The sequence below is a fragment of the Bos mutus genome, chromosome 22 (genome assembly GCF_027580195.1).
Source record: "Bos mutus isolate GX-2022 chromosome 22, NWIPB_WYAK_1.1, whole genome shotgun sequence".
Taxonomy (NCBI): domain Eukaryota; kingdom Metazoa; phylum Chordata; class Mammalia; order Artiodactyla; family Bovidae; genus Bos; species Bos mutus.
The window spans coordinates 29,458,572-29,486,030 of record NC_091638.1 but is presented as its reverse complement, the minus strand read 5'-3'; the positions used below and the strand labels follow the sequence as shown (position 1 = coordinate 29,486,030).

Here is a 27,459-nt window from a genome sequence, read left to right as displayed (position 1 = left end):
ATTTTTGTGGTTGTTCAGTCACTAAGTCATGTACAACTCTTTATGATCCCATGGACTGCAGCATGCTAGGCTCCTCTGTCCTTCACTATCTCCTGGAGTTTGCTCAAATTCATGTCCATTGAGTTGATTTTGGAGCCCAAGAAAATAAAATCTGTCACTGCTGCCACTTTTCCCCTTCTATTTGGCATAAAGTGATGGGACTGGATGCCATGATCTTAGTTTTTTTAATGCTGAATTAAATTTTTATTTAGAAATAATTATATATTCATAGGAAGTGGGAAAAATAGTACAAGGTCCTATATAAACCTTAATTTCCTCAAAACTGCATCTTCTTGATTATAGTACAGTATCAAAACCAGGAAATTTACATTGGTATAATACATGTAAACAGTTCTATGTCATCTCATCACACATTTGGATTCATGAAGCCATCACTACCATCAAGATTCAGATCTATTTCATCACAAATATCTCCCTCTTGCTATCCCCTTTACAGTCACATCAATCTCCCTCCTTTCTCCATCATCCCTAATGCCTGACAACCATTAATTCTGTATTTCAAGAATGTTACTAGCATCCTACAATAGGTGACCTCTGGAGACTGGCTTTTTTCTCTCAGCACAAGAGCCCTTTGATATCCATGCCAGTTGTATGCATCAAGAGTTTGCTCCTTTTTAAGAACTGAGTAATAGTCCATGGTACGGATGCACCATTCTGAAAGACACTTTTCTTTCCAGTTTCAGCCTATTACAAGTAAAGTTGCCATGGACACTTGTGAACAGATTTTGTGTGAATACAAGTTTTAATTTCCCTGGGATAAATGTCCAGAAGTCAAATTCCTAGTTTTGTAAAAAAAACTGCCCAAACTTTTTTCAGAGTAGTTGTACCATTCTACATTCCCACCACCAGTGTATGAGAGATCTCAAAACATTTTTAAGAGATGCAAAATATTTATAGCTATTTGACAGCTTCTAACAACTCCATGGCGATTCCTACGTAGGTAATTTCATTTTTGTTAAAATGCTGCCGTTAGTGTACATACACAAAAATTTTTGCATACAGGTCACATAAATTCCTATATGATAAATTATTGGGTAACGAGATACAAATGCCATAATGACCTTCAAAAAACTTAAATCAACATACACACCACCCACCAATGGTCTGTGAGAATGTTCACTTCCTAATCTCACTAAAATATCTTTTTCCATCTTTAATTTTTTACTTGCAAAAAACATTATCTTGTTTGGTATATATTTGAATAATGGGAAGGTTGTATACATTTCCCACATTTCCTGACTTAATTTGTAGTAATTTCATAAATTATCTGTTCATATTCTTTGCCAACATTTTACTGGAATGTTGGTGTATCGATTTTAAGACCTGGTTCTGTCTCTCTGACTTATGGTGCAAAGAAAGAGGTGTTTAAATAAATATATGTGAAATTCAACCCAAGTGTTAGTAATGCAAGATAATCACTGATTTTAGGATGCAAAAAATAAACGTTTACTTGATATGGTCCCCCAACTTATCAGTAATCCTATACTCCACACAATGTGGAGGAATCGACACTAATGCCAGCTCTGGATTAAAAATATGCTTCTTAGAATGTTATCACTTATTTAAGTTCACTTTAAATGCCAAGACATAATTTTTCCATAACAAACATCAAAAACAATCTTCATCTTCATGAGGACTGGCTGGTTTCTCTTTAAAGGAGAATGATTGCAGCCATGAAATTAAAAGACACTTACTCCTTGGAAGGAAAGTTATGACCAATCTAGACAGCATATTGAAAAGCAGAGACATTACTTTGCCAACAAAGGTCCGTCTAGTCAAGGCTATGGTTTTTCCAGTAGACATGTATGGATGTGAGAGTTGGACTGTGAAGAAGGCTGAGCGCCGAAGAATTGATGCTTTTGAACTGTGGTGTTGGAGAAGACTCTTGAGAGTGCCTTGGACAGCAAGGAGAACCAACCAGTCCATTCTAAAGGAGATCAGTCCTGGGTGTCCTTTGCAAGGACTGATGCTAAAGCTGAAACTCCAGGACTTTGGCCACCTCATGCGAAGAGTTGACTCACTGGAAAAGACTCTGATGCTGGGAGGGATTGGGGACAGGAGGAGAAGGGGACGACAGAGGATGAGATGGCTGGATGGCATCACCGACTCGATGGACATGAGTTTGAGTGAACTCCGGGAGTTGGTGATGGACAGGGAGGCCTGGCGTGCTGCAATTCATGGGGTCGCAAAGAGTCGGACACAACTGAGCGACTGAACTGAACTGAAACCAGTTTTCAAGGTATGCTCCCTAGACCAGCACCATCAACATCACCTTGGAACTTGTAAGAAACGCAATGCTATCCCAGACCTACTTAATCAAAAACTGAGAGCCTACAATATGAAATCATATCTGTTCTTAGAAAGCAGTCACCAGGTTTGTTTTCTCCAACTAACCACCACACATTTGATATTTTAAGACCCAATAAGTTGACGAAACTTGCATCCTACATCACCCTTAATTTCTTGTCCCTTCCGAAGGCTTTTGAAGTTTTCTCTTCAATTGTATTGTTAATGATCTCAAATTATAGAGAAAATGGTATGAATAAGTTTTAAGATGCTTCTTTTCCATCCCTGCTTCCTAGCTTCTTTTCCCAACCAAAGGATAACCTACACAGATTTTCTAAACTGACTGAGGGAAGAAAGGAGAGGAGCGATAAGGATATAATTATATTTAAAAATAAAAATTTCAGCTGTTTACCCTGTGGTTTCAACTACAGACAGTCAACTTAAGGATGGCTCACAACTTAGGATTTTTCGACTTTACGGCGGGCCCAAGTGGTACACGATCAGTAGAAACCGCACTTGAGATTCTGATCTTTCCTTGGGCCAGAGGCGTGGGGTCCAGTACTCTCTGGTGATGCTGGGCAGAGGGCAGGCCCCGCAGCTCCCTGACAGCCACACAATCGGCAAGACAAACAACTGATGCACTTACAACCATTCTGTGCCCAGACAACCATTCTGTTGTTCACTTTCAGTACAGTATTCAAACATTACATGAGACATTCAACAGTTCACTGAAGAACTGGCTTTGTGTTAGGTGATTTTGCACAACTGTAGGCCATCATAAGCGTTTTGAGGTGTTTAAGGTAGTCTAAGCCAAGCTGTGATATTCGACAAGTTAGGCGTTTTAAAAGCATTTTCACCTTTCAGTATTTTCAACTTATGATGGTTCTGGACATAATCCCATTTTTAAGTCGAAAAAGGTCTGTACTTCTGATTTCTGAGTTACACAGGGGTTTATTTGCAATGCCTTTACTGAGAATTCATCTTTGGCATCCATCTGTGTCAATCACTGCACAGAAGTGAAACTATAGCTAAATAAATGAAGGAGTCAAGACTTCAACTTAACAGCAGTAATTAATTCAAATAACAGTCATGTATACCATGTGCAAGGTGCAACTATCAAGTTATGGGTATGTTAACACAGTGGACAGCATAGTGTAACATTTTCAACAACACTTAAGATGCTCCGTAGCAATTTTTAAACTGCCTTTAGGACCAAGCTCACAAGCACACTCGCCCAGCTCCTCGTTCAGTCGCTAAGTGGCGTCTGTCCCCTGCGATCCCACGGGCTGCTACCTAGTTCCTTAACACACTTCAAAATTGGTTTTACACAACATGATTGATCCTCTGCTTTATTTGCAGACTTTTCCATATGACTTTTGGCAGCTTAAATCACCAAATGCGCAACAAAAAGAGAAGGAGAATGGTCACAGTTATTGTTTAGGTAAGTGTGCTAAAACTCTGAAGCCCAAAACCACTCCAGGAAGTACTTTAAATGCATAGGCCAGGGTCTCCAAGGTTATAATCTGTGTGTAATTTCTAGAACATGTTTAGGAAACAAAACCAGAAAATGAGAATACTACTTAAGGACATACTTTATAAAGACAAATTTCCACTAACTCAATAACTTTACAGACAAAACGCAAGCCCTAATGTGCAAGAGTATGTATCAGAACTCTTTAACTGGAACAGTTTTAAAGGCAACTCTGATTCAAACTTCCAGTCTTCATCTATTCTACATACATTTACTGAACCCCTACTGAGCGCCTGACTCTGTAACACAAAGAAAGATCATGCCCTCAAAAAGGTGAAAACGTAACAGAGGCAATCAAACAAAACTACAGTTCAAATGTAATGAAGAGGCATACATGACTGTAGGGCACTGGAAAAAGACTTCCCAAGACGCCTAGAAGGACAAACAGGAGCCAGCCAGGCTAAGGAAGGAGGCACACCTGAGAAGAAATCCAGAGGAAAAGAATGTGTGGAGGTATGGAAATGAGACAGTATGGTCCATACAAGGAAATACCAGGCAGTTTGGTATGAAACACACAAGTGCTGTGTGTACGGGGCAGATGGTGTGGGGGCAGGCTGCATCCAGCAATTCTACAGAAACAGCAAAGGATCAAATCAGAAACCCTTTGTGATGGTTAAGGATTTGGACTTTACCCTAAGAACAATGAGAACCAGGAGATAATCTAAGCTGTCCAAGTGGCAAGGCCCAAGAACCAGTTGGATCTGTTTGTCACGTGTATTCATGCATGGGGGTGGTGACAGGTGGTTAATCAATAGTATCTGGGAATTATCAAGCTGTAAAGACAAGTGGGAAGGTATGGGTGACATCTGAGTGTGAACAGTTAAAAAGGAGAAGGCACAGAACTAACTAACTTGCATCACATTGTATAACAAACCCCATATCAAGAACCAAAAAACTATGGCATAGTTTAAATCTCAGGTTCAGTGAGGAGGTCTTCCCCCAATACCCCTCTAAACAGGGTCTCCACCTCCTGTGAAAAATAACTTGCATTCACAACCACTGGTCATCTTTTTATAGTCTTATCTTTTCAACAAGTTTGTTAGGTTCCTTCAGAGCAGGAATTTTGTGTTTATTTAACCAAAGCCTTGAAATATAAATGATTCATGAATAATATTACTCATGACAGGCAAAAGTTTACTCTATTTATACACTCTAGAAAGTTCCACATACCAGGTTTTCCTCCTTTTACCTAATGATATGTGGATTTATGCTGCTGCTGGAAGGAGATGGCCGAGTTCAAGTATGTAGGTAACGAACAGAAGTCGCAGAGAGATTCTATCTCTAGAACGTGTTAGAGGTCTGCATGCAGAGCTAAACACTTAAGATATTCTTATGATAAAACAGCACTGGTAAAATAAGCAAGAACCACACACAACACGAATATTCACAAATATAAGAATGAGTGTAAGAAGACAGACCCAGAAGTGTACATACTGTAAGTTAAAAGCAAGCAAAGCTCATCTCCAGTGTCAGAAGTAAGGACAGGGCTGGGACGGGGGAAGTGACTGCAAAGGGGCCCAAAGGGCTTTGGGGGTCCTGTTAATATTCTGTTTCCTAATCTGGCTGCTAGTTACACAGGTGTGCTCACTTTGTGAAAGTTATCAGGTCTTACAATTATGGTTTGTGCCCATCTCTGTACGTATGCTACCGTTCACAAAGTTCACTTAAAAATAAACAAGCCAACAAGCCAAAAAAAAAAAAAAAAAAACAACCAGGAGAGCAAATGATAGTAAGTATAGAAGATGTCACAAAGAGAAAAGGCCCTGGCGATGGGGTAAGAGGGCAATTGAGAACCGCAGTGACTGCAAAATATTTTTGTTCAAGTTGTAAAGAGGACATCTGGAGAGCCACTATTTCCTCAAGTACTAAGGAACTGTGTTAGGAGAAGGCAATGGCACCCCGCTCCAGTACTCTTGCCTGGAAAATCCCATGGATGGAGGAGCCTGGTAGGCTGCAGTCCATGGGGTCGCTAGGAGTCGGACACGACTGAGCGACTTCACTTTCACGGAACTGTGTTAGTGCTGATAACTATTTTGCTAAACTACATACAATTAGTTGGAATTTGTTCAGCATCTATGAAAGTACACAATAAATATATGATGCATTAAAAAAAACACATAACTGAATCCATTTAACATCTCCTATTGGAGGAACAGTTGACCCTTAAACAACATGGGTTTGAACTACACAAGTCCACTTATACACAGATTTTTTCAATAAACACGTACTACAGTACTGCACATTCCATGGTTGGTTGAATTCACAGCTGCAAAACTAAAGACAGCCTGCAATCCACGAGACCTGGGTTCGATTCCTGGGTCAGGATGATCCCCTGGAGAAGGAAATGGCAACCCACTCCAGTACTCTTGCCTGGGAAATCCCATGGGCAGAGGAGCCTGGCAGGATACAGTCCATGGGGTCACAAGAGTCGGACACGACTTTGCAACTAAACCATCACCACCAAGGCAGGTCCTAGAACTAATGCCCTTTGGATACCAAGGGACAACTGTTACGTTAATGTCCAGCTACACACAGAGGCGTGGGAATCAGCACCCTTCATCTCCCAGTTGTTCAAGGGTCAACTGCAACAGTATATACTGCATGGCAGCTGGCCAGACTTTCATCTACAAATTTAACTCAAAGTTTAGCCTGGGCATAAAGGCTCAAACTCTATAAACTGTCCCCAACCAAATGAGCAAACTGGTGCAGGTAAACCTCCAAAAAAAAAAGTTATCCCCTAGTTCCAGAAGAAAGCAGCATGTGTTTCCTAAAAAGGCCAGTGTGCATCTCAATACTGTCTGTAAAGCTGTTGCTCCGCCCAGTTCTCACCACTCTAGTTCCCTATCCTGCTCCAATTTCCTTGGAGCACTGATCTCCAGCTGAAACGCTTTTTCTTCTGTTCACTTGTTTATTTTCTTTCCCTCTCCATAGTACTTTAAGCTTCATGAAAACAAAGATCTCATCTGTCTGTACACCATGTACACAGAGCACAGATGACTGTGTATTCAATAAAAGCTTGTCAATCACAACTACCCAGGTAATTTATTGATACTTTAAGTCTCCAAGTATACATAAGATCAAGTCAGTAACAATAAATCAGTTAAGTCCAGTGTAACAGCAAACACAAAATAAATTATCACTTCGTTTCTGGGTTAAGAATAATCTCTAACCTGTACCCGCTTTTGCACCAACTATGAGGCTGAAATGTTTAACAAGGTTTGATGATTTGGAAGATGGATAATTTTCTATGTACTTTATGGAGAAATTTTATGAAAAGGCAAACACTAAAATAAAACCAGTGCAGGGAGTTCCTGGTGGTTCAGTGGTTGAGGATCCATCCACCTGCAGGGGACATGGGTCCAATCCCTGGTCTGGGAAGATGCCACATGCCGCAGAGCAACTAAACCCAATCCTGCAACTTCCGAAGCCAACGCACCCTAGAGCCTGTGCTCTACAACAAGACAATCTACCGCAATGAAGAGTCGTCCCCCACTCCCCGCAACTAGAGAAAGTTCAAGCATAGCAACAAAGGACCCAGGGCGGCCAAACATTAATAAAAATTGTAAAACTAAAAACAAAACAAAACAAAACCCAATGTGGCCTAAGAAGCAGAACCGCGGTGGCAGATGACCCAGAAGTCCCGCTCCACTCTAGGTGAGGGCAGAGTGGAGACTCTCCAGCTTTCTGGGAGTCTATCTGAAAATGTATCACAGGATGATGCACTTCTGAAGCTTTCAGCAAAGACGAAAACTTTTCATGTTTCACTAAATATGTGCATTTTCCCCCTAAAACTTCTAAAGAACTTCATGACAAGTCAAGAGACTCTGAGTTGTCAGGGTATCTCAATTTACGGGGAGAAAACGTCCAAAGTTACAACTGCAAAGAATCAGGGAGCTCCTGGACAAGGGAATTATTTTACACACAGACAACTGAGTACTACCAATTCCCATTCAATAGCCTGAGTACCAGGCTTTTTTTTCTTTTCTTTAAGGCCACACCATTTTATTACACACCTAACCTCACTTTTACTTGTCTGTAAAAGCTCTAAATAGAGTACATTTTTCAGGGGGATAGTATTCAGTGCAGCACTATTATCAAAGCACCACTAATCAAGAAAAGCTGCAGCAGTATCTTAGTAATTTTTATTTTACAATATTTATTTATAGATAATTACATTCAGAGAATTAACAAGACCAAAAGTAAAATACATTTATCAAGATGTCCAGGAAGTTATTACTCTGTCCAATACTCAAGAACTTCAACTTAGAAGAACAACAGTTAGGTAAATTTGTGAGTTTGTGGTTTTGTTGGGCTTTTTTTCCCTTTTAAAAGCTGATATCCTCTTTCATGAGATTTGCAAAGTGGGCTGGGAAATACTACTTAGGCTATCACCTACGGAAGGGATAGTGTTTCTTCCCACTCACCACCACCTTTCACATACTTGAAAAGTTCTATCTTGAAAAGCTCAGGGTACATCAGCATGGTGGGAAAACGAACATTTCAGCTGCAGGTGCCTCAACCACTGAAGCCCACAAGCCCTAGAGACCGTGCTCCACAAAAGAAGCCAGCACAATGAGAAGCCCAAGCCCCCAACTAAAGAGTACCCCCACTTGCTACAACTAGAAGACCAGCACAGCCAAAAATAAATCACTCACTAAATAAGTAATTTTTTAAAAGTATATCACAGAACAGGCATAAGGAAGCCATTCACAGCGACAGAAATGTTCTAAAACTGGTTTGTGGTGATGGCTGTATAGTCAATTTTTAAAATTAGCAAAAATCACTGAATTAAAAACTTATACAACTGGTGAATCTTATAGTATGTCTTAATAAAGCTGTTTAAAAAAAATAAAGAGTGGAATGCAATAGTTGGGAAAGGGACTGTATTTAAGAACTAAAGAGATGTAAAACAAATCCAAAATAAAGATTTCCACTGCCCTCTGAACCTCCAAGTAGCCAACAAAGTATTTCTTCTCTCTTCCCTTAACAGATTCCTTTGGAGCTTCTGACCTTTCATTCTGCTCTATGCTACTACAAAAAGAAAAGACCTTCTGAATCACTTTCATGACTCTACTGTAGAATTAAATTTATCTGGTACACATGGCAATAATAGTGAAAGATGGCAGGCAATTCTGTAGAAATCAATTCTTCTCCAGAAGAACTGAAGGGAGAGGAATTCTTCTAATTGATGCCCAAGCCAGACTGCTCAGACCTCCTGTAGCATTTTATGCATACCTCTCTTAGAGCCTTTGTAACTTAGATTATGATCATTCCTATACATGTCTTACCAACATTCTAAAAAACCCCCTTCCTGTCTTCAATGTCTTGAGCAGGAGTCTTTCACATCCTAGTAATTTAATAAATGTTCTTTGGATGAGTGACAGTATTTTCCAAATCAAACTGAAGAATATCAATTCTATTCCCAAAGAATACAGTCTGGATCCTACTGGACTACCATTAATTCAAAGTTGACTTCCTTACTTGACTGTCAGACAGATGATGGCAGCAACAATGACATGAATGATGAACAGACTCCAGAATTACCACTAGCTACCCAACTGTCAAGGCTGTTCTAAAACATCAGCTCAGAGCAATAAAACCAAATTACTATACCAGTCAGCACATTAGAAGTCCTTTCATTACTTAAAAATTATACTAAATATCAGAAAAATTTAGCTTATTACCCAGTATCTAAAACCCAACACGTTTTCTACTGCCGTTAACACCACGTCTGATTAAAACTATACAAGGCATGGGACTTCGTGAGTGATCCAGTGGCTAAGACTTAACATTTCCACTCTAGGGAGTGCAGGTTAGACTCCTGGTCAGGAACTAAGATCCCACATGCTGTCTGGCAAATTTTTTTTTTTTTTAATAAATAAAACTATAAAAGGCAGCAAATGTCAAATCTTTGCTGAATCAATTAAATTACAAATAAAAAAGGCCCTGGGAAAAGACAAAGCAGTAGTAACTAGTATCACAGAGAAATTAGCCAACAGTTAATACACTGGATAGCACAGATGAAAACCTGTGGAATTCACCCTTCTACATGAAACCCATTCACAGCATAGGAAGGCCAAAATGTTATTTGCCTTCTTATTAATGACTTTTAGAACAGTCTTTTATAAAGACTTTTAGTTCTAACACACCAAAATACTGACAACAACCAATATGAAATTAAGTTATGTAAAAGTATCATGAGTTGGATAAGAATCTAAATCCTCAGATCTCTTAAATCTGTGTTCAAATCCTACACAACCAGAGACCTCAAAAAATCATAGACTCTTAAAGACAATACATGAGTATCATGTTCCTGTATTTTCATTATTAAGAATTTAATATATTTGTTTAAAAAATTTAATTCTAATGTTGTCATCTATGGGTCTGAAGAAATTTTAAACATCTACATTGTTTTTAAAATCAACACCTTCCACGTGCTTGCAAAAGTTGATGAGTCAGTTTTTTTTTTAATACATGTAGAAACTGAAATGCACTTTGTTATGAGATAATTATTCCCAGCAATACACTGGATGTAAACTTCTGAATTTGTTTCTCTTCACCAGTAAAGTTCTCAAGTTCTTAGGAGTTTCCTAGTCATTACTTTAACATCATCTACGGTAACACTCAAAGCAAAACCACAATAAAGAGGTTTGGCCTCTGAGGGATTCTACACGTAAAAAAACATTACTCAAATAAAATACAATCACTATTGCTTTAAATAACAAATACATTTCTAAACTTTCATGTCATTTGATGGAATTCCCTGTTTTAAGTAGCAAAACAAGATCTACTGAGCTCCCAATGGGTGTTTTTAACTAAATCTGCTCTATAATAATACCAAATATTGATATGAATTTACTTTAAAAAGTACCTATGGGGAGATACTTTTAGCCCTGGAGTACTTTTACTTAAAGGTCTCATTACTTACAGTCAGTGAAATTCACAGAAGTGTTCCACCAGTAATTGGACCAATTCATCCCAGTTACATTCTTTAGGTTGCTCAATATGCTATTTAGTCCCAGGTATAAACAAAGCAACCAAACCCTAACAGGACACATTCACTTAGTCAAAGAACAACATCCAGTTAGAACCGTGCAGTACTACTACACGGTCATGTTGGAAGATTACCAATTCAAAAACAAGTACCTGATGAAATGAGACTTTGGGCAATCAACTTTAAAGATGCACAGGAAAATCACTCGTTCCATCTTACTTTCACACACACACTCCCCCAATGTCTGCCCATTAAATGACATAAAGAATAGTTTAACTTCAAACTAAAATCACCGAAACAAATACAAGATAAAAGTTAAAAGATGACCGAAAGACTTAAAAATCAGCTTTGAGATTTCACTCAAGTATATCTAAATATTAAATCTGAAGTAGTTCAACTCGTTTTGATACCATACACTTTAGTACCTTCACTAGAATGAAAAGGAATTCCTTCAACATTCTTTTCATTATAATAAAGCTCTAAACACAAACTTCAGTATAATCACACTATTCATTACACATTTTCCAAAAATCCGTCCTCCATCACCATCCCTCATAAGCTAATCAGAGAAAAACACAGACACAAACTGGCAGTTCGGTCTTTCAAAAAATGCACTTTATCAAACCCCACCATTTATTGTCAAGTGCAAGGGGGGGTGGGGGTGGGGGCGGGAGACAGCTGCAGTTCAAGACAGGAAAAGCACAACCCCGTTACTGTACAACCAACACCAAATTTCTCAGGAAAGAGAAAAATAAATCAGGATAGGCAAATTAAAAACATTCTGCACATGGCAAAAATAAAAGGTCCAATGTCCTACAATCCATAGCAAAAGTACTGCTTCCTGTCTTTTGGAGCCAATACCAATAAGCCAATGGATACAAGTGTCAAATAAATCCAGCGTCTGTTTGAAATAAGACGAAACTTGGAAAAATTCTCTCCCATAAATCATTCAGTGAACACGAGGCTTTGCACCCAACATGAAATTACACACAATCAAAACCACACATCAATGCCCCCCCCAACCCGCAAATGCAGAAAAAAGCCGTAATCAACAAGTTGGAAAGAGGGCAGAAAGTAGACCTCACAACCCGCTCCCCAACCTTGATTTAAAAAAAAAAAAAAAGTCCTTTAACAAAAGATAACAGAAATCTTCAAGTACCTGGTGGAGGTGCCTTTTCTCACATCGCAGATACTGCATTTAAAGGCTTCGGCGCTGTTTCTGAAGGTGCAGACGCTACAATCCCAAAAGCCTTCGTCTGCGGCAGGTTTTGCTTGTCTTTTTGGCCTTCAGAGGAGTGAGGAGTGGGGGAAAGGGGAGGGAAGAGTCAGGGAGCAGGAAAAAGGGGGAGCGAGAGCAAAAACACAGGCGCTGGTGAGCCGTCGTAATTTCCCAGGAATCCGGCGCTGGAAACTTCGCTAAGACGACCACCCACCCACCCTTTTCAGGGCCGAGAGGAGGGACCGGGGGAGGGGACCGGGCGCCCCCACCGGCACCCTGCAACCTCCGGGCCCGGGCTGTGCTGCCTCGCACAGTAGGCGGCGGCGGCGCCCCGGGAAGGGCCGCGGCGGGCGCAGGAAGCGGGCGGACTTGTGGACTTGAGCGTGGGGCTGGGGGGGGGGCCGGGAGGAGCCGAGGGCCGGATCTGGAGGGGGCGCGCAGGGGCAGCCCGAGGCCGGCGGCGGGGAGTGGGCTGGCTCCTTCCCTCTCCCCTCCCATGCTCGCGCCCTCCCTCCCTCCCCACCTGGTTAAATCTCCCTTTGTCTGGGAGGAGTGGCGGCGGCGGCGGCGGCGGCGGCGGAGGGCGGCTGAGAAGGAGCCGCCATGGCTGCGGCGCGCACGGCCGCCGGCCCCGAGCGGGAGCGACACCGCCTCCCGCCGCCGCCGCCACCGCCCGCCGCCGCCGCCGCCCCCCGCCCCGGATCTCCATCTTAGCAGCGCCTCCCCCCGCCCCGGGTGGCTCCGGGGCCTAGTCGTCGCCGGCCCCCGCCCGCCCCCAGCCCTCCCTCCCCTTCCGCCCCTCGGCTCGGAGCAGGTACCTGGTCGGGCTCTTCTTGTCGCCCATGGTCATGGATGGGCTGTACCCCCGCCCCCCCCAAATCCGACACCCGCGCTGCTCGGAGGAGAAACGCCGTCCGGGGAGTCGTCGCGGACCGGCCCCCCTCCCTCCCCCGCGCCCGCCCGCCCGCCCTCAGCCGCTGGGGCTCGAGCTCCGGCCGCCGCCGACGCCGCCGCTGCCAGTCTCCGGACGAGACTAGTCCCCGCCAGCGCCGCCTCCGCCGAGTGACTGACGAGGGGCGGGGCCGGGCGCCGCGCGTCACTCGCCGGGCGGCCAATGGGAAGGCGGCGGCCGGCGCCGCGAGGGCGGGGGCGGGGCGCGGGGGAGGGCGGGGCGTGGTGGACGTGGGCCGGGCCGTCGGTGTGCGTGCCCCGGAGTGTGTGCGCGCTGGGGGCGCGCGTGCCTGCTGGTGGCCCCGCGGCCCGGCGTGGCGGAGCGTGCGAGCCCGGCAGGGCGCACGTGGCCGCGCCCGGGTACCCACTCTGGGCTTTGGCCCCCGCGCGGCCGCCCCGTAGGGCTGTCGCAGGGCCCCGGGCCCCGAAGCCGCCCCGGGGAAGTAGTTGGGCGCAGTTTGCGCGAGCCGGTGGGGCTTTCAACCGCCGCGACGCTCGCAACGCCTCGAGGCTTGCAGTGCCCCCGGAGCTGGCAGGGCCTCTTTTGGCCCGGGTTCCCCCGCTCCCTTCTGCTCCTCTGCCACGCAGAGCTTTGTACCTGCCTCTCGTAAATTTCCTGCCTCGAGTAGATAGACCGCCCCGAAGCCCCTTTCCAAGCCCTTGACGCAGGAGGGAACTGTGCAGAAGAGGTGTGGCACAACTACATGTCCCCCAAGGCCCGACAACTCTGCTTCTGCTTGAACCTCCCCCCCCAGAGCCTAAATGGGGCGTTTCCCTAGGGAAGTTACTGTTCAAATGCCAGCAGCCACATGCCAGCAGTTTAAACCTTGTGCCTCAGTGCCATTCTCCTCCTTAGGTTGTTTGGCAAATTCAGGGACTTAATGTACGAAAAGCAAGCAGGTCAGTACCTGGCACTTAGAAAGGACCAATAGAAAGCAGTGGTTGAGAACTATTATAACTGGGCCTGGGTTGTGCACCATTTCCCCTGCTTTAGAAGCTTCTTGGAGGCCAGGAACAAGTAGTACCCTTTACTTTTTAGCCTGTTCCAAGAACGCTTGCCAAATTGACTTGAACGTGACTCAGGCCCCTCTGCCCTCAGGCAATGGGGAATCATGGTTGAGGTAGGACCCAGATGATAAGATAAAAGGCTTGGCTGGGTGGAAGCTCTGGGTGGGGGTAGGGACAGGGTCAGAGGATGATGCTAGAAATTGAGGGGTGGGGATAGGGGTGTGGAGGGAAAATAAGAGGGGCTCTCAGCTTCCACTGAGATAGCTCCCCTCCCCCCAGTTTATATGCAAACGCAGAATGGGCTACTATCAAGGCTGCCCTATAAAACGGAAGCGGTCCAGGACAGGACACCAGGGAAGCTCACTTCCCTGAGACAGAGTACCCACGGAGCAAGAAGTCCTAGGATCAGTCCAGGGATCAGAAGAGAGAATAAAAGAGGGAGGGAATGTGTCAATGATAACCTTGATCAGCCCACGGTGTCCTTTCTAGGGAGGCACACCCTGGAGAGCCAGGAGGGACAACAGTGTTCAGCCAGGGTCAGCAACCTCCCAGGCCAACCTTCAGGGAGAAAAGGAGGAAGAGGAGGAGGGAGGCATGGGGCTGAGGGTCAAAGAGGCCAGAGAAAGACAAGGGGCATGTACACAAGCCATGGCCGGGTGCCCACAGCCTTGGCCTCTGGTGTCTGCCTGGCATGCTCCCAGGACTCTGCCCCTAGTGTGAAGGTACAGCGAGAAAAAGGGAATTAAGAAATCCCAGCTGGAGGAGTAGCCTCTGGGGAGGGTAGCTGGGAGCCACAGGTAGTGGGAAGGACACTGACTTCATTATTGTTTACCTAGAGTAAAACGCACGGATTGTTTTTGATAGCTCCATGAATTTTTACATGTATCCACTACACCTTTGCATGCAACATCCAGATCAAGATATAGAATCTTTCCATCTTTCCTCCCTGCAGACTAGCTTTGCCTGAAGATCATATGGTATGTACTGAAGTGTCTGGCTGGCAGCTTTTGCTCAACCAAATATGTGTGGTATTAATCCATGCTGTTGCCTGTCCTAGTAGTTCATTTTCATTTGCTTAAGTGTGTAGAGTTCCACTGCAAATACACGGTCATTTAGCTATCCGCAGGAGACCAACCTTTTAGTGTGTTTGTGTGTATGTGTATTTGACCTGTTTTATCTCTTTTAAAAAAAAGAAAAAGTTTAAAACCTGATTTGAAGAAAAAAGAAGTTCCAGAATAGAGAACTAGTTTCTGGGAACATATCAGATGCACACATCACACCATGTGGTTGTAACTATAGAAGCTCTAAGTTCATTCACATGTTGGAGGTAAATATCTACTGTGAGTCTCCTTGTGGTTACAGGAGCCAGACAACTCTACTTCATGCTGGAGAACAGCAGGGTTCTAGACAGAGCATCAGACTATGATTCTAGAGCAGTGCACTCAACCTGAGCTGGGTGGGGAGCAAATCTTCTTCCACCGTGTTGCTTTGAACTAGTGTGAGGTGAAGGGATGGGTGGCAGTTGACAGAGAGCCACCCTCTTGTTTCCTATCTTGAACTTCCATTTCATATTTCACTGGAAGGAGAGGTTCTACTTAGTGCTTTAAAACTATTAGAAACCCATGATTTTAGAGTAGACACGGTCAGAGGCACTCTCCAAGAAATGTCTGGTGTAAATGATTCCATGGATACACAGGGCAGATTAAAAGACTACATTTGGACACTTTGCTTCCTTCCTCCTTATTCACCACTTCCGTTACACTGACTGTTCCAGGATGTCATGTTGCCACCGCAGGGCCTTTGCACTTGCTATTCCCTATGCTTGGAATGCTCTTCCTCCACATCCCACCCTGATAACCACATTTACAGATGCCTTACCTCCTTCATGTCTTTGCTCAAAAGCCACGTTCTCAGTAAGGTTTCCTCAAGTCATCTAATCTAAAAATATCGTCCACCAGCCCTCTACGTGTTCTTTAACTGCCTTACTTTTTTTTCTCCTTTGCACTTATCACCGCTTAACATACCATGCCGTTTACTAATCTTGTTTAGCAGATCTTTGCCCAGTAGGATAGAAGCTCTATAGCAGCAAGGATTTTTTTTTCTCTTTTTCTCCCCCACACCACCATCCCCACTCCAGCACACACACACTGTTATATATAAACACCTAGAACAGTGCCTGGTAAACATGCATTGAAGAGGATTTCTTTCATTTAACAGTAATTTATTGCACAGCAACTTGGTGGCTTGCCCCATGCCAGGGACAAGAAGATCAGATAAACAAAATAGACTTGACTTCTGTTCTTTTGGAGTTTGCATTCTCCTTGAGAAGGCCAACTTTATCTGAGTAATTCATTACGATTGTGACAACTACTGCCAAGTACAGGATGCAAGGCGAGATTGCCTAGAAGAAGAGAAAGGAAGAACATTCAGGGATGTGGAGCTTTGAAGAAGTCTGAGGCAAGCAGCTGTACCAGGAGCCCTACAACAGAGGAGACCTGAGATGGAAGATGTAGCCTTTGGCTATGTCCTGTTTGGTGGGGTGGGCTAAGGTGAAAGTACAGTCTTTATCCTAAGTGCTGTTGAAGCCACGGATGAGTTTAACAAGACTCTCTGCTGGGGACTGTCTGTGGTCTGCTTTCATGAATAAGGGCCTGGGAGAGGCTGATCCCCTTGGAGCGGGGACACAGTGGGAGAATTAAATCTCCTTGGGAGTTGAACAGGAAGGCAGTTCATAAAGAACTCCCCTCCTTTTCTTATGCCCAAGAAAGATGCGAAACTACTGGTGGCTGTCAAAGGAAAGGTCTGAAATGTCATCAGCTCAGCTTTCTCCTGTATTTACTCCCAGACAGAAAATCTAAATACTAAGACTGGAACTTTAAGTGAGAGAAAAAAGCCTTTCTCCAATACCTTAGGGCTTGCTGTCTCCATGATACACCTTCCTTTAGTCTGAGTGCAAACTATAGTTTGGGGTGAGATTGTCCCCAATCTGCAGTGAAATGAGAAAGCTAAAGGGGTAAATGGAAAAGGCAATGGCACCCCACTCCAGTCCTCTTGCCTGGAAAATCCCATGGACGGAGGAGCCTGGTAGGCTGCAGCCCATGGGGTCGCTAAGAGTCAGACACGACTGAGCGACTTCATTTTCACTTTCCACTTTCATGCATTGGAGAAGGAAATGGCAACCCACTCCAGTGTTCTTGCCTGGAGAATCCCATGGACGGAGAAGCCTGGTAGGCTGCAGTCCATGGGGTCGCACAGAGTCGGACACGACTGAAGCGACTTAGCAGGAAAGGGGTAAATGTATGAATACTATACTAGGTCCAAATAAATTACCAATTAGTTGGTTCTCAGCAAACACTATTTTTTATTCTGATATTATGTCCTTCCAATTTTTTTCATTTCTTGGAGGTTTGGGTAATTTAAACGCTCCTTTTTTTAATGAGTGTTGGCAATAGTAGACGGTATTTGCCTGCTTAAAATGTCCTCGGTTGACCAAATCACAAGGGCAATTCTCTGTTGGCTTCCTAACGCTCTCTCCTCATTAATTTTATCTTTGATATTTTAAGTGTACCAAGATCTGAATAACTTTAATGAAACATTCCAAGACAGTGTTATTGAGTGAAACAGAAAAAAAAAAAAAAAAAACAGTATCACTTAGTGAATGAAAAAGTCACCCAAGAAGGACAGAAGCTAGGAAGATTAAGATTTTTCGATCATAATTGCTAAGATTTAATGCCCTACTTTGCACTGAATATTCCTTCAGTGGTTTAAGAGAAAACATTGTTTCTTGAAGCATCTAACTACCTACAGTATCTTAGAAACTGGAGAAAACCTAGCTCATTTCACTGAAAAGCTCAGGCCTGTGCTGGTACCACTGTAGACATCTGTAGAGAGTTACTGAAGATAGGATTAACTTCTAAAGACTCAACCTTGGAGTCAGAAAGAGGTGGAGCTTCCCAGAACATCTGTGTTTGAAACTTAACCAGATTTTTCCACGAGCTACACTGTCACCTGTGCACACGCTCATCAGAGACAGCAAGTTTTATTGGTCTGCTTATTGCACAGTAGGAAATATCATGTCACATTTACAAAAATTAATTCCAAATAGGTGAGACCTAAGTGCAAAACCTAAAACTATAAAACTTCCAAAAGAAAAGAAAGAAGAAAACCTTTGTGGCCTTGGATAGACCTAGATTTCTTAGATACAAAAAACAAACAAACAAAACCACATGATCTATAAAAGAAAAAGCTGGTAGCTTGGACTTCATCAAAATTAAAAACTTCTGCTCTTTGAGAGACACTATTTAGAAAATGAAAAGTCAAAGACTGGGAGAAAATATCTGCAAAACACATAGTTGATAAAGGAATTACATCCAAGATATATGAAGAATTTTTACAATACAATTGAAAAACAAGTAATCTGATGAAACATGAGGAAAAGATTTGAATGGACATTTTGTCAAAAAAAAGTATGAATGGTTAATAAGCATGTGAAGAGACACTCTACACCATTATTCATTAAAGAAATGCAAATTAAGCCACAGTGAGATACCACTGTACCTAAGAAAGGCTTAAATAAAAAATCCTGACATTCCCAAGGGCCGGGGAAGACATGGAGCCACCCTCAAACAACACCAGTGGGAGTGCAATATGGTATGATTCCTCTGAAACAACAGTTTGACAGTTTCTTACAAAGTTAAACATACACTTACTATGTGAGCCAGCAATCCCACTTCTAGAAATTTACAAAGAGAAGTAAAGACATATGTTCACATAAAAACCTGTACTCAGATATTGATGCCTCATCACCAAAATTTGGAAACAACCCAAATGCCCTTCAGCTGGTGAATGAGAAACAATGAGCAGTAGGTACCTCCACACCATGGAATACTACACAGCAAGGCAAAGGAATAAACTCTGGACATATCTGTGCAGCACAGGTGAATCTCAAATGCATTATCCTAAGTGAAAGAAGCCAGTCTCCAAAGGTCACATAGGGTGTGATTCTATTCAGGTGACATGGTAGAAAAACCAAAACTACAGGGATGGAGAACAGATCAATGGTTGCCAGGGGTGGAGGAAGGATTTGACTACACGAGGAGGAACAGCAGAAGGGAATTGGGGAAGCAATGGAAGTAACTTACATCTTGATTGTGGAGGTGGTTAAGACGAAATACATGTCTATAAAACTCAGATCTAGTCACCCAAAATAGTAGTTATCACTGTATATAGATTGTACTAAGTCACTTCAGTCATGTCCGACTCTTTGTGACCTTATGGATGGTAGCCCACCAGGCTCCTCTGTCCATGAAATTGCCTAGGCAAGAATACTGGAGTGGGTTTCCATGCCCTCCTCCAGGGGATCTTCCCGACCCAGGGATCAAACCCATGTCTCTTACATCTCCTGCATTGGCAGGAGGGTTCTTTGCCACTAGCACCACCTGGGAAGCCCATATAAATTATGCCTCAATAAATCTGACTTTTGATCATTTGGAATTGAAAAGGCCCCCAAGCCTCCACATTCCACATTGTCTGCCCTCTTTATAGTAATAACCGCAAAGCTACAATTTTGTAGTTCTGCTGTGTGCCTAGCACTGTGGGTAAGCCCTGTGCTTTCCTAGGTGTTCTTTCCAGTAATTCACCCAGTTACTCGGGCCATAATCCTTGGTGGCATCCATGACTCATGTCTTTGCCTTATACCCTATCTCCCGTCCTTCAGCAAATCCGCATCCTGAATCTTACCACTCCTCTTCATCCCCATTGCTATCACTCCAGGTTACGCTGGGATCACTTTCCAGCCTTCTAAATGGCTCCCTACTTCCCCTCTTGCTCCTGGAATCTGTTAGGATAGATTCAGTTAGGTTATGGTTACAGTTCCCAAAGCTTCATGATTTATCCTGATGAAGGTTGATTTCTCACTTAAGCGATGTACCCACTGCAGGCCAGCTGCAGCTCTGTCCACCTACAAACCCAGGCTTCACCTCCAATGTTGTTCACTGCTCACACAGAAGGAAAACGAGCCCTGGAGGGTCTCGTACTGGCTGCTGCTGCTGCTAAGTCGCTTCAGTCGTGTCCGACTCTGTGCGACCCCATAGACGGCAGCCCACCAGGCTCCCCTGTCCCTGGGATTCTCCAGACAAGAACACTGGAGTGGGTTGCCATTTCCTTCTCCAATGCATGAAAGTGGAAAGTGAAAGTGAAGTCGCTTAGTCGTGTCCGACTCTTCGTGACGCCATGGACTGCAGCCTACCAGGCTCCTCCGTCCATGGGATTTTCCAGACAGGAGTACTGGAGTGGGGTGCCATTGCCTTCTCCCACTGGCAATTGACTGCTTTCCCTGGAAGTGACACTTTTGACTTCTGCCCCCCCAACTCATTGGTCAGAGTATTATAGCCCCACTTGGCAATAGGAAATGCAACCCACCGTGTACCTGGGAGGTGCAAGAAATACTTGGCAGTCAGCTTAGTGATTACCGTGATTCTCTAAAGCCTCTTCTCCAAACAGTAGGCAGAGGATCCTTCTAAGATGTAGATGACAGAGTCACTCTCCTTGCTCAGAATCCTCTAATGACTTCTCATGACACTTTGGTTAAAATTCAGAACCTTTTTTTTCCCCCTAACATTTTCTTTCTGTCTTTACATTTAATAGTCTTCATTTTATCAGTATAAAATATATCAAGGATGTTGATCTTTTCTTCTTAATCAACTTTGAGATGACAAAGTAAACATTCTGTTTTTATTCCAACCTCATAGTATATAAAAAATTAATAAATCATACATTTTCTTGAGTGATTCATGAGCTAAATGGAATTAATAACTAAAAATTACATGTAGTGCTTTAAAACGGTATGAAACCCAGAATTTTGACCCTGGTCTTCGAGGCCTGCTGACTTCATCCACTCCCAACTCAGCGCCTCTTGCAGTTTCCTGCCAAGTGCAGCCATCCCTCAGGGTGTTTCTGCCTGTTCTTTCTCCAGATATTCCAATGGCTCCGTCTCTCTCATGGTCCAGGTATCTGCTAAACACCCCCTCTTCAAAAAGAACCTCTCTGACTAAGCCATCTTACCTGGTATCACCCCCCTACCACCACCACCCCCGTCTCCTCATTATGCTTTACACATCCTGGCGTAGCATGATGTATTATTTGTTTTTGCCTGACGCATCCACTAGAATTTAATTTCTCTCAGGATGATGGCTTTGCTTTCATTCTGTATCCCTAGTGCCTAAAAGAGGGTAGGAAATGTTCCTACACACAGTTGTTGCTGTTTAGTTGCTAAGTCGTGCGTGACTACTCAAAAATTACTGGTGGAACGAATGAAGCACTTTTACATCTGTTACCCCATGGAAACCCCAAACACCCCAGTGAGCCAAGAACTGTTATGACTGTTTGACGGATGAAGAAACTGAGTCAGTGAAGTGCCCAGAGTCAGGGACAGGGTTTGAATTCAAACTAAACATTGATTCCCCAGCTCCACCCCTTCATCTCTGCTTCTAGAGCACAACTTTCATTGAAAAATAACCTGTCGGTTTTGGAGGGAGCCTGAGGAAGGTGGCAGAGATGGAACTTCAGGTGGTCTTTTTTGACAGCATCGTGGGGTCCTCTTAAAGACAAGGAGGTTCTCTGCCCCAGCACATCTAGTTTATGGTCCCACGTTACTGTGAGTTCTTGCCAAAGCAGACAAGCCACATGTGCCAGGACCATGGGACTGAATGATACACGTCGGCATTGCTGCAGTTGGAGCTTCGAAATATGCAAAGCAAGGGGTCCCGTGACGGGTGTGATTTCCTGCATTGATTCAAGGAAATCTGATGCCTTGGGCCCAGAAACTGATTCCCCAGTAGCTTGCTCCTGATGCTTGCATTTCCGCCCTTAGAATCACAGTCATAGAATTTTGAGGATGGAAAGGAGAGTCAAGACAAACCATCTAGTTTTGCTTTTTAGGGCAGAGGCAGAAACCTGTGGCTGCAGAGGTTATGGAGGGTTTCAGCCCTGTGGCGCCCTTGGTCCTCACAGCTATCCCCATGTGAGTCACCATCCTCTTCCTCAGAACAAGGATGCTCCATGAAGATCAGGCAAGTCAAGGACCCCTGACCAGGTTTTAAACAGGGGCTTCAAAACCTGCTTCTCTGAGAGCAGGTTCTCAGTACTAAACCACAGAAGAAATCCCCTAAAGCCAAACACCCTGGACTTCATTATCAAGAATTAGATTAAGAGGTTCCCCTGCAGAACATGTAATGGTGGGATTTATTTACATGTTGTCATGGACTGAATTGTGTCCCCCACATAAATTCATGTGTTAAACCCTAACCCCAGTCACCCCAAAATGTGACTGTATTTGGAGAGGCCTTTAAAGCAGCATTAAAGCTAAAATGAGCCCATTAGTGTGGGCCCTAATCCAATCTGACCAATGTCCTTGTAAGAAGAGGAAGAGACCCTAGAGATGTGTATGCACAGGGGAAAGGTCAGGTGAGAACCCAGCCAGGAGGTAGCCATCTGCACGCCAAGGAAAGAGGCCTCAGGAGAAACCAAACCTGCCAACATCTTGATCTTGGACTTCTAGCCTCCAGCACTGTGAGACAATACATTTCTGTTGTCTAAGCCATGCCCTGATCCATATCTGTGGTATTTTCGTTATAGAAGCCCAAGCAGACTAATATAGTGTCATGAGTTTGTGGGCAGTAAAGAGAGGCCACGGCAGGATCATAATAACCAACATACACAGAGTACTTACAGTTGAGATGGTAAACAATTTAAGATTTTTTGTTTTGCTTTCATTTTCTGGGTTTTTCTTTTTGGGGTGGGGGGTGGTGGAGTCTGAACCACTAGACCACCAGGGAATTCCCAACAATTTAGGTTTTTTAACTCAGTGAATGCTAACAAAAACCCTGTGAAGGGTCTGTGATGGAGCCTCTTTTATACACAAGGAAACTAAGACAAAAGTCAGTTGTCCTGAGCTGCGCATTTGGAAAGTGGCAGGGGCTTCCCACTTGGTGCTAGTGGTAAAGAATCCACCTGCCAATGCAGGAGACTCGGGTTCAATCCTTACTGGGGAAGATTCCCTGGAGTAGGAAATGGGAACCTGCTCTAGTCTTCTTGCCTGAAAAATTCCACGGACAGCAGAGCCTAGCGGGCTACAGTCCATGGGGCCACAAAGAGTCGGACACAACTGAGTGACTGAACATGCACACACACAGAGGGATGTGAACCCAGGAGGCCTGGGTTAAGTTAGTTATCATCATTCCCATCTTCCAGATGAGAAAACTGAGACTCAGAAACTTGTCCAATTTCCCACAGCCAGGGCGTGGCAGAACCAGAATTCCAAGTTCTTTATCCTTCATCACAAACTAAATGCCTGAAACTCAAGAATCCTGAAAGTCACTCATTGGAAGGAGTGGAAGGACCCACCTGGAGGGGTCAGGACAAAAAGCTATGGTCTCACTAAATGCATCTGCAGAAGAGAAGCATCTGATATGGAAGTGTGGGCCACATGAAGGTTGAGGGGAGATGATAATGTCCAGCCAGAATCTGGGCAGGCTAGGAGGAGGGGCACTGTCTTTGAGGAGCACTGTTTCTCATCTCCTCTTCACACCCTTGCCTCCCCGTGGCTACTGCTCATGGACAGAGATGCAGTAACTGGCTCCAGGTCACACAAAAAGGAAGGCAGCTGGCAGGACTCATTCGGCTCTCCCTGACTCCAAAGATCACTCTTACTTTTAGCTTTAGATTTTAGCCTATTTACAAGGCACCCACCGTGCGCCAGCTTTCAGGTGCTGACAACCCTGGGAGAGAGGCCATGGCAGGCCTCAGCTGCTGGAATGCATGGGCTGAGAGAAATAGGCCTTGAGCAGAAAATGACAGGGGTGGGGGAAGGCGGCGGTGGCCAGGTGATTGTAATTGTCCTTGTGTTCTTTTGTCTCCTGGCATTTCCCCCTTTCCCAAGCAGTTAATTCCCTATCTGAAAGGAAGCAATGTGACACAGTAGAAGCAAAAAAGGCCTGTCAGTCTCTGTCTCTTGTGTTCCCTAATTATAAACTCTCCATGTTCCCAGGGAAGCTTAGGGGAAGTATGGAATAAGCAAATCTTCAGAAGAAGAAAGCAGACAGAAGTGTTATTTTATTTTTGGGGGCCACACCACGCAGCACACAGAATTTTAGTGCCATGACCTGTGTCCTCTGCATTCAAAGCATAGAGTCTCAACCACTGGGCTGCCAGGGAAGTCTTTAGAAGTGTTTTTATGAGACAAGAAAACTTCCCAGGTGCTGCAGGAGAGACAGAAGGCAAAGAGGTAACGAGATGGAGAGGGCAAGGGCCGAACAGCAGGGGTGTCTGTCTGCAGACCTCCAGGAAGGTGGCAAGATCTCAGAGCAGGCATGGGGCTATCTATGCAGATACAGCAAAAGCCACCTTGTAGAGATTCCAGGGACCCAGCATGGAGCGGGCATTGCCAAGATAACACCTAGACTGGAAGCGGCCATGAAGAGAAAACCAGGGATGTCTCTATGGCAACCTGTGATGAACAGATGCCCTGAGACCAGGGAGTCACGTTCCTCAGCACCCTCACACCAGGCAGTCTAGAACTTGGATAAAATACTGGAGAAAGGGGAAGCACCAAATGGACCGAGATTGAGTTGGGATGGGGGCTCAGGTTAAAATCAAGGAGAGAGAGATAAAAATAAGGAAAGATATTGTTCTCACACGACTGAAATGCACACCTGCTATGTTCTATTAGTGACAAAGTAAGGTGCATGAGAACATCCAGCCAGCCAGGATTGTCTAGGGAAACAAGTCAGGGAGGACATCTGAGGCCGAGGGAACCAAATATGCAGTGATACTTGGCTAGTGGACCACAGATATGAGTGAGCTAGAACTCAGAGCATGTGTGGAGCGGTTGAAGTGAGAGTCCAGAGAAGTAAGCCCCATCTTGAAGCATCTAAGAAACCATGTGGACTGGAAGGGTTTCATCTTGAAGACAAGGGTAGGCTATTGACACATTTTAATCGAGGAAGTTGCAGAATCAGTACGGAGTTTTTAAATTCTCTTTGAGAGTAGGATAGATGGTGGTGACTTGAGTCAGACTGAGAAAGGGGGCAATTAACCAGTAAAATGACAAAGAAAAGAACAGGAGAGGGTTAATGGGAAGGAAAAAATGAGAGATTTTCAACAGTAGAATCTCTTGGACTTAATTGATGATCGCACTTTGTGAGTGGAGCAGAGGGAGGAATTAAGGATGACGTCCAGTTTTCTGACTTGGGTGAATGCGTCAACGATAGTGATGCTAGCAGTGATAGAGTGTTATGAGAGGAGGCTGCTTGCAGGAAGAGATAATGAGTTGAATTGTGGATATGATGGATTTGACGTTTTACTTAGGATGCTTTTGGCTGCAAGTAGCAACAACAAAAACAACAAAAGAAAAGCCCATACAAACAATGAGAAAATGTATTATTTAAGATAGTTGGAAGCCCCTGTCCAATTAAGATGCCATCAACTGGTTATTAAGAACCCAGGTTCCATCTTTCCCTTATGGTTGCTGATGGTTGTCACTACTCCAGTATTACGAGGGAATACAACATCTAGAAGAAAAGGAACCATTTTTAATGTATCTCTTTAAGAGGGAAAAAAAATTTTCCTAGACATTCCCAGAACTCTCTCCTGGCAGAATCAGGTCATGCACCCACTCCTTAAAGAACCCATAGGCTTTGACTAAACATCTGGAATGGAGTGGCCTTTAGTGAGTTCACCATCACCACCTCTACAAGGTGACTGTGGCACATGCAAACAGAGAAATCTTGGAAAGGTGGATCAGAGGACAGATTTTGGCTGCAGATACCACAGAGGGGCTGTGAGAGGAAGGCTGCAGGGATGGGGCAGAGAGAAGAAACAGGGGCCAAACAGAAGTCTGGGAACAGCAGTATTTAGGGGGCTGCCTGGGGAAGAGAAATGACTGTGTGGTAGTTTAGAATTTGAGTCTGGATTCAAAGAACCCTAGATGGGAATTCCAGTCCTGCTACTTATCAGCTACGTGATCTGGGGTGAAGATTACTTCATTGCTCAGAGCCTTACTTTCCTTGTCTGTAAAGTGGAACCTTAAGTCCTAGCTCCCAGACTGAAACATTGATAAGAAAAGACTCAAGAGAGCTCTGTGTGATGTGAGCACACAGCAGCTGCTGGTAGCCACTGGTGGAAAAGAGAAGGGCCTAGAGAGGGTCTGAGAGGGAGCTGACGGGCAAAGCTGAAGTATAACCAGGATGGGGTGGTGCTGTTGAAGGCACAGGGTGAGAGGATTTCAAGGAGGAAAGAGTGGGCAATTATGTCATCTGCTGAAGAGAGGTCGGGTCAGAAGTGGACTGAAAAATGCCCTTTGGATTTAGCAATTAGAAGGTCACTGGTACCCTTGACAAGAGCACTTTGAATGGAGTGCTGGGGTTGGAAGCCAGGAAATACGGGGTCAGCAGTCAAGACCGGAATTCAAGTTGCTTGGCTGCCAACATCAGCATCCTTTCTGCTATGCCAGGAGCTCCTTCATTCTGAAAATTCCTGTTTTTTAAAGTCTTGCCTCAAAAATACTCATTCAGAGAGCAGTAAAGAGTAGGACTCCACAATCTGTGAATGAAACAGTCCCTCTTCATCATTTTTTTATTTTTGTGTGAATCAAGCGAAGGTGGTTGTTTCCTTTCATTAGAAATATGTTGCATCCTTTTGGAGGGTTTGTGTTTACATTACCATTTTATTGCTATACGGTTCTTTTTTATAAAACATATTTTGCAACTGCAAAAACAAACAAACAAACAAAACCCAAACAACATATGTGCTTTGCATTAAATTCAAAAAGTTCAAACCCCTCTCACTCTGCGCACATTTTTGAGGCAAAGTGTGGGATTTGGAAAACCCTAGAAGAACCATGCAATTTGGCAAATCCTCCTTTAATAAATGATATCAGTTGCTTTTGAGACTGATTTGGTCATAAGGATCATGTTTGTCAGGGCTGTCATTAAAAGCCTAACATTTTTCCTGTTGCAGAATGTCTCCAAGTAATCCAAACGTGGGCAGTGGTTAAGCACGGTCAATTTCATGACCTCCTTCCTGCTACCCACCTCCCCCTCCTGGCTATCTCAACTCCCCAGTGGATGATCCCTCATCCCTAGCAACAACTGCAGCTGCTACTGTTTCTTGACTCTGGCGAGGAAAGTGGGCTCAGGGCCAAGTCTACTGTCCAGGGCTCCCTGTGGAAGATACTAGAAGAACACTGCACACCCTCTCACTGTCCGTGACCCAAGTCCATCACCTCTGCCGAACATCTGGATTGCAACACACTGAGTTCAAAGGTCCAGCATGTGGGTCTGCACCTGGCCTGACTGTTTAAACGGAGCTGACCTCAAACCAAACACCGGGCCCCGTGCCCCGTATTTATGTGGA

General features: G+C 44.2%; 1 protein-coding gene across 1 annotated transcript in view; it reads right to left on the bottom strand.

The window, feature by feature from the left end:
• RYBP (RING1 and YY1 binding protein) overlaps positions 1 to 13,060 on the bottom strand; it is a 73,512-nt gene extending 60,452 nt beyond the window's left edge. The window contains exons 1-2 of the mRNA XM_070358933.1: positions 12,909 to 13,060; positions 12,031 to 12,156 (exon numbers count right to left, since the gene is read on the bottom strand). Coding sequence (XP_070215034.1) covers positions 12,031 to 12,156; positions 12,909 to 12,940 — 158 coding nt within the window. The 5' untranslated portion in view covers positions 12,941 to 13,060. The remainder of the gene's footprint in view (positions 1 to 12,030; positions 12,157 to 12,908) is intronic.
• Positions 13,061 to 27,459: the final 14,399 nt, after the last annotated feature.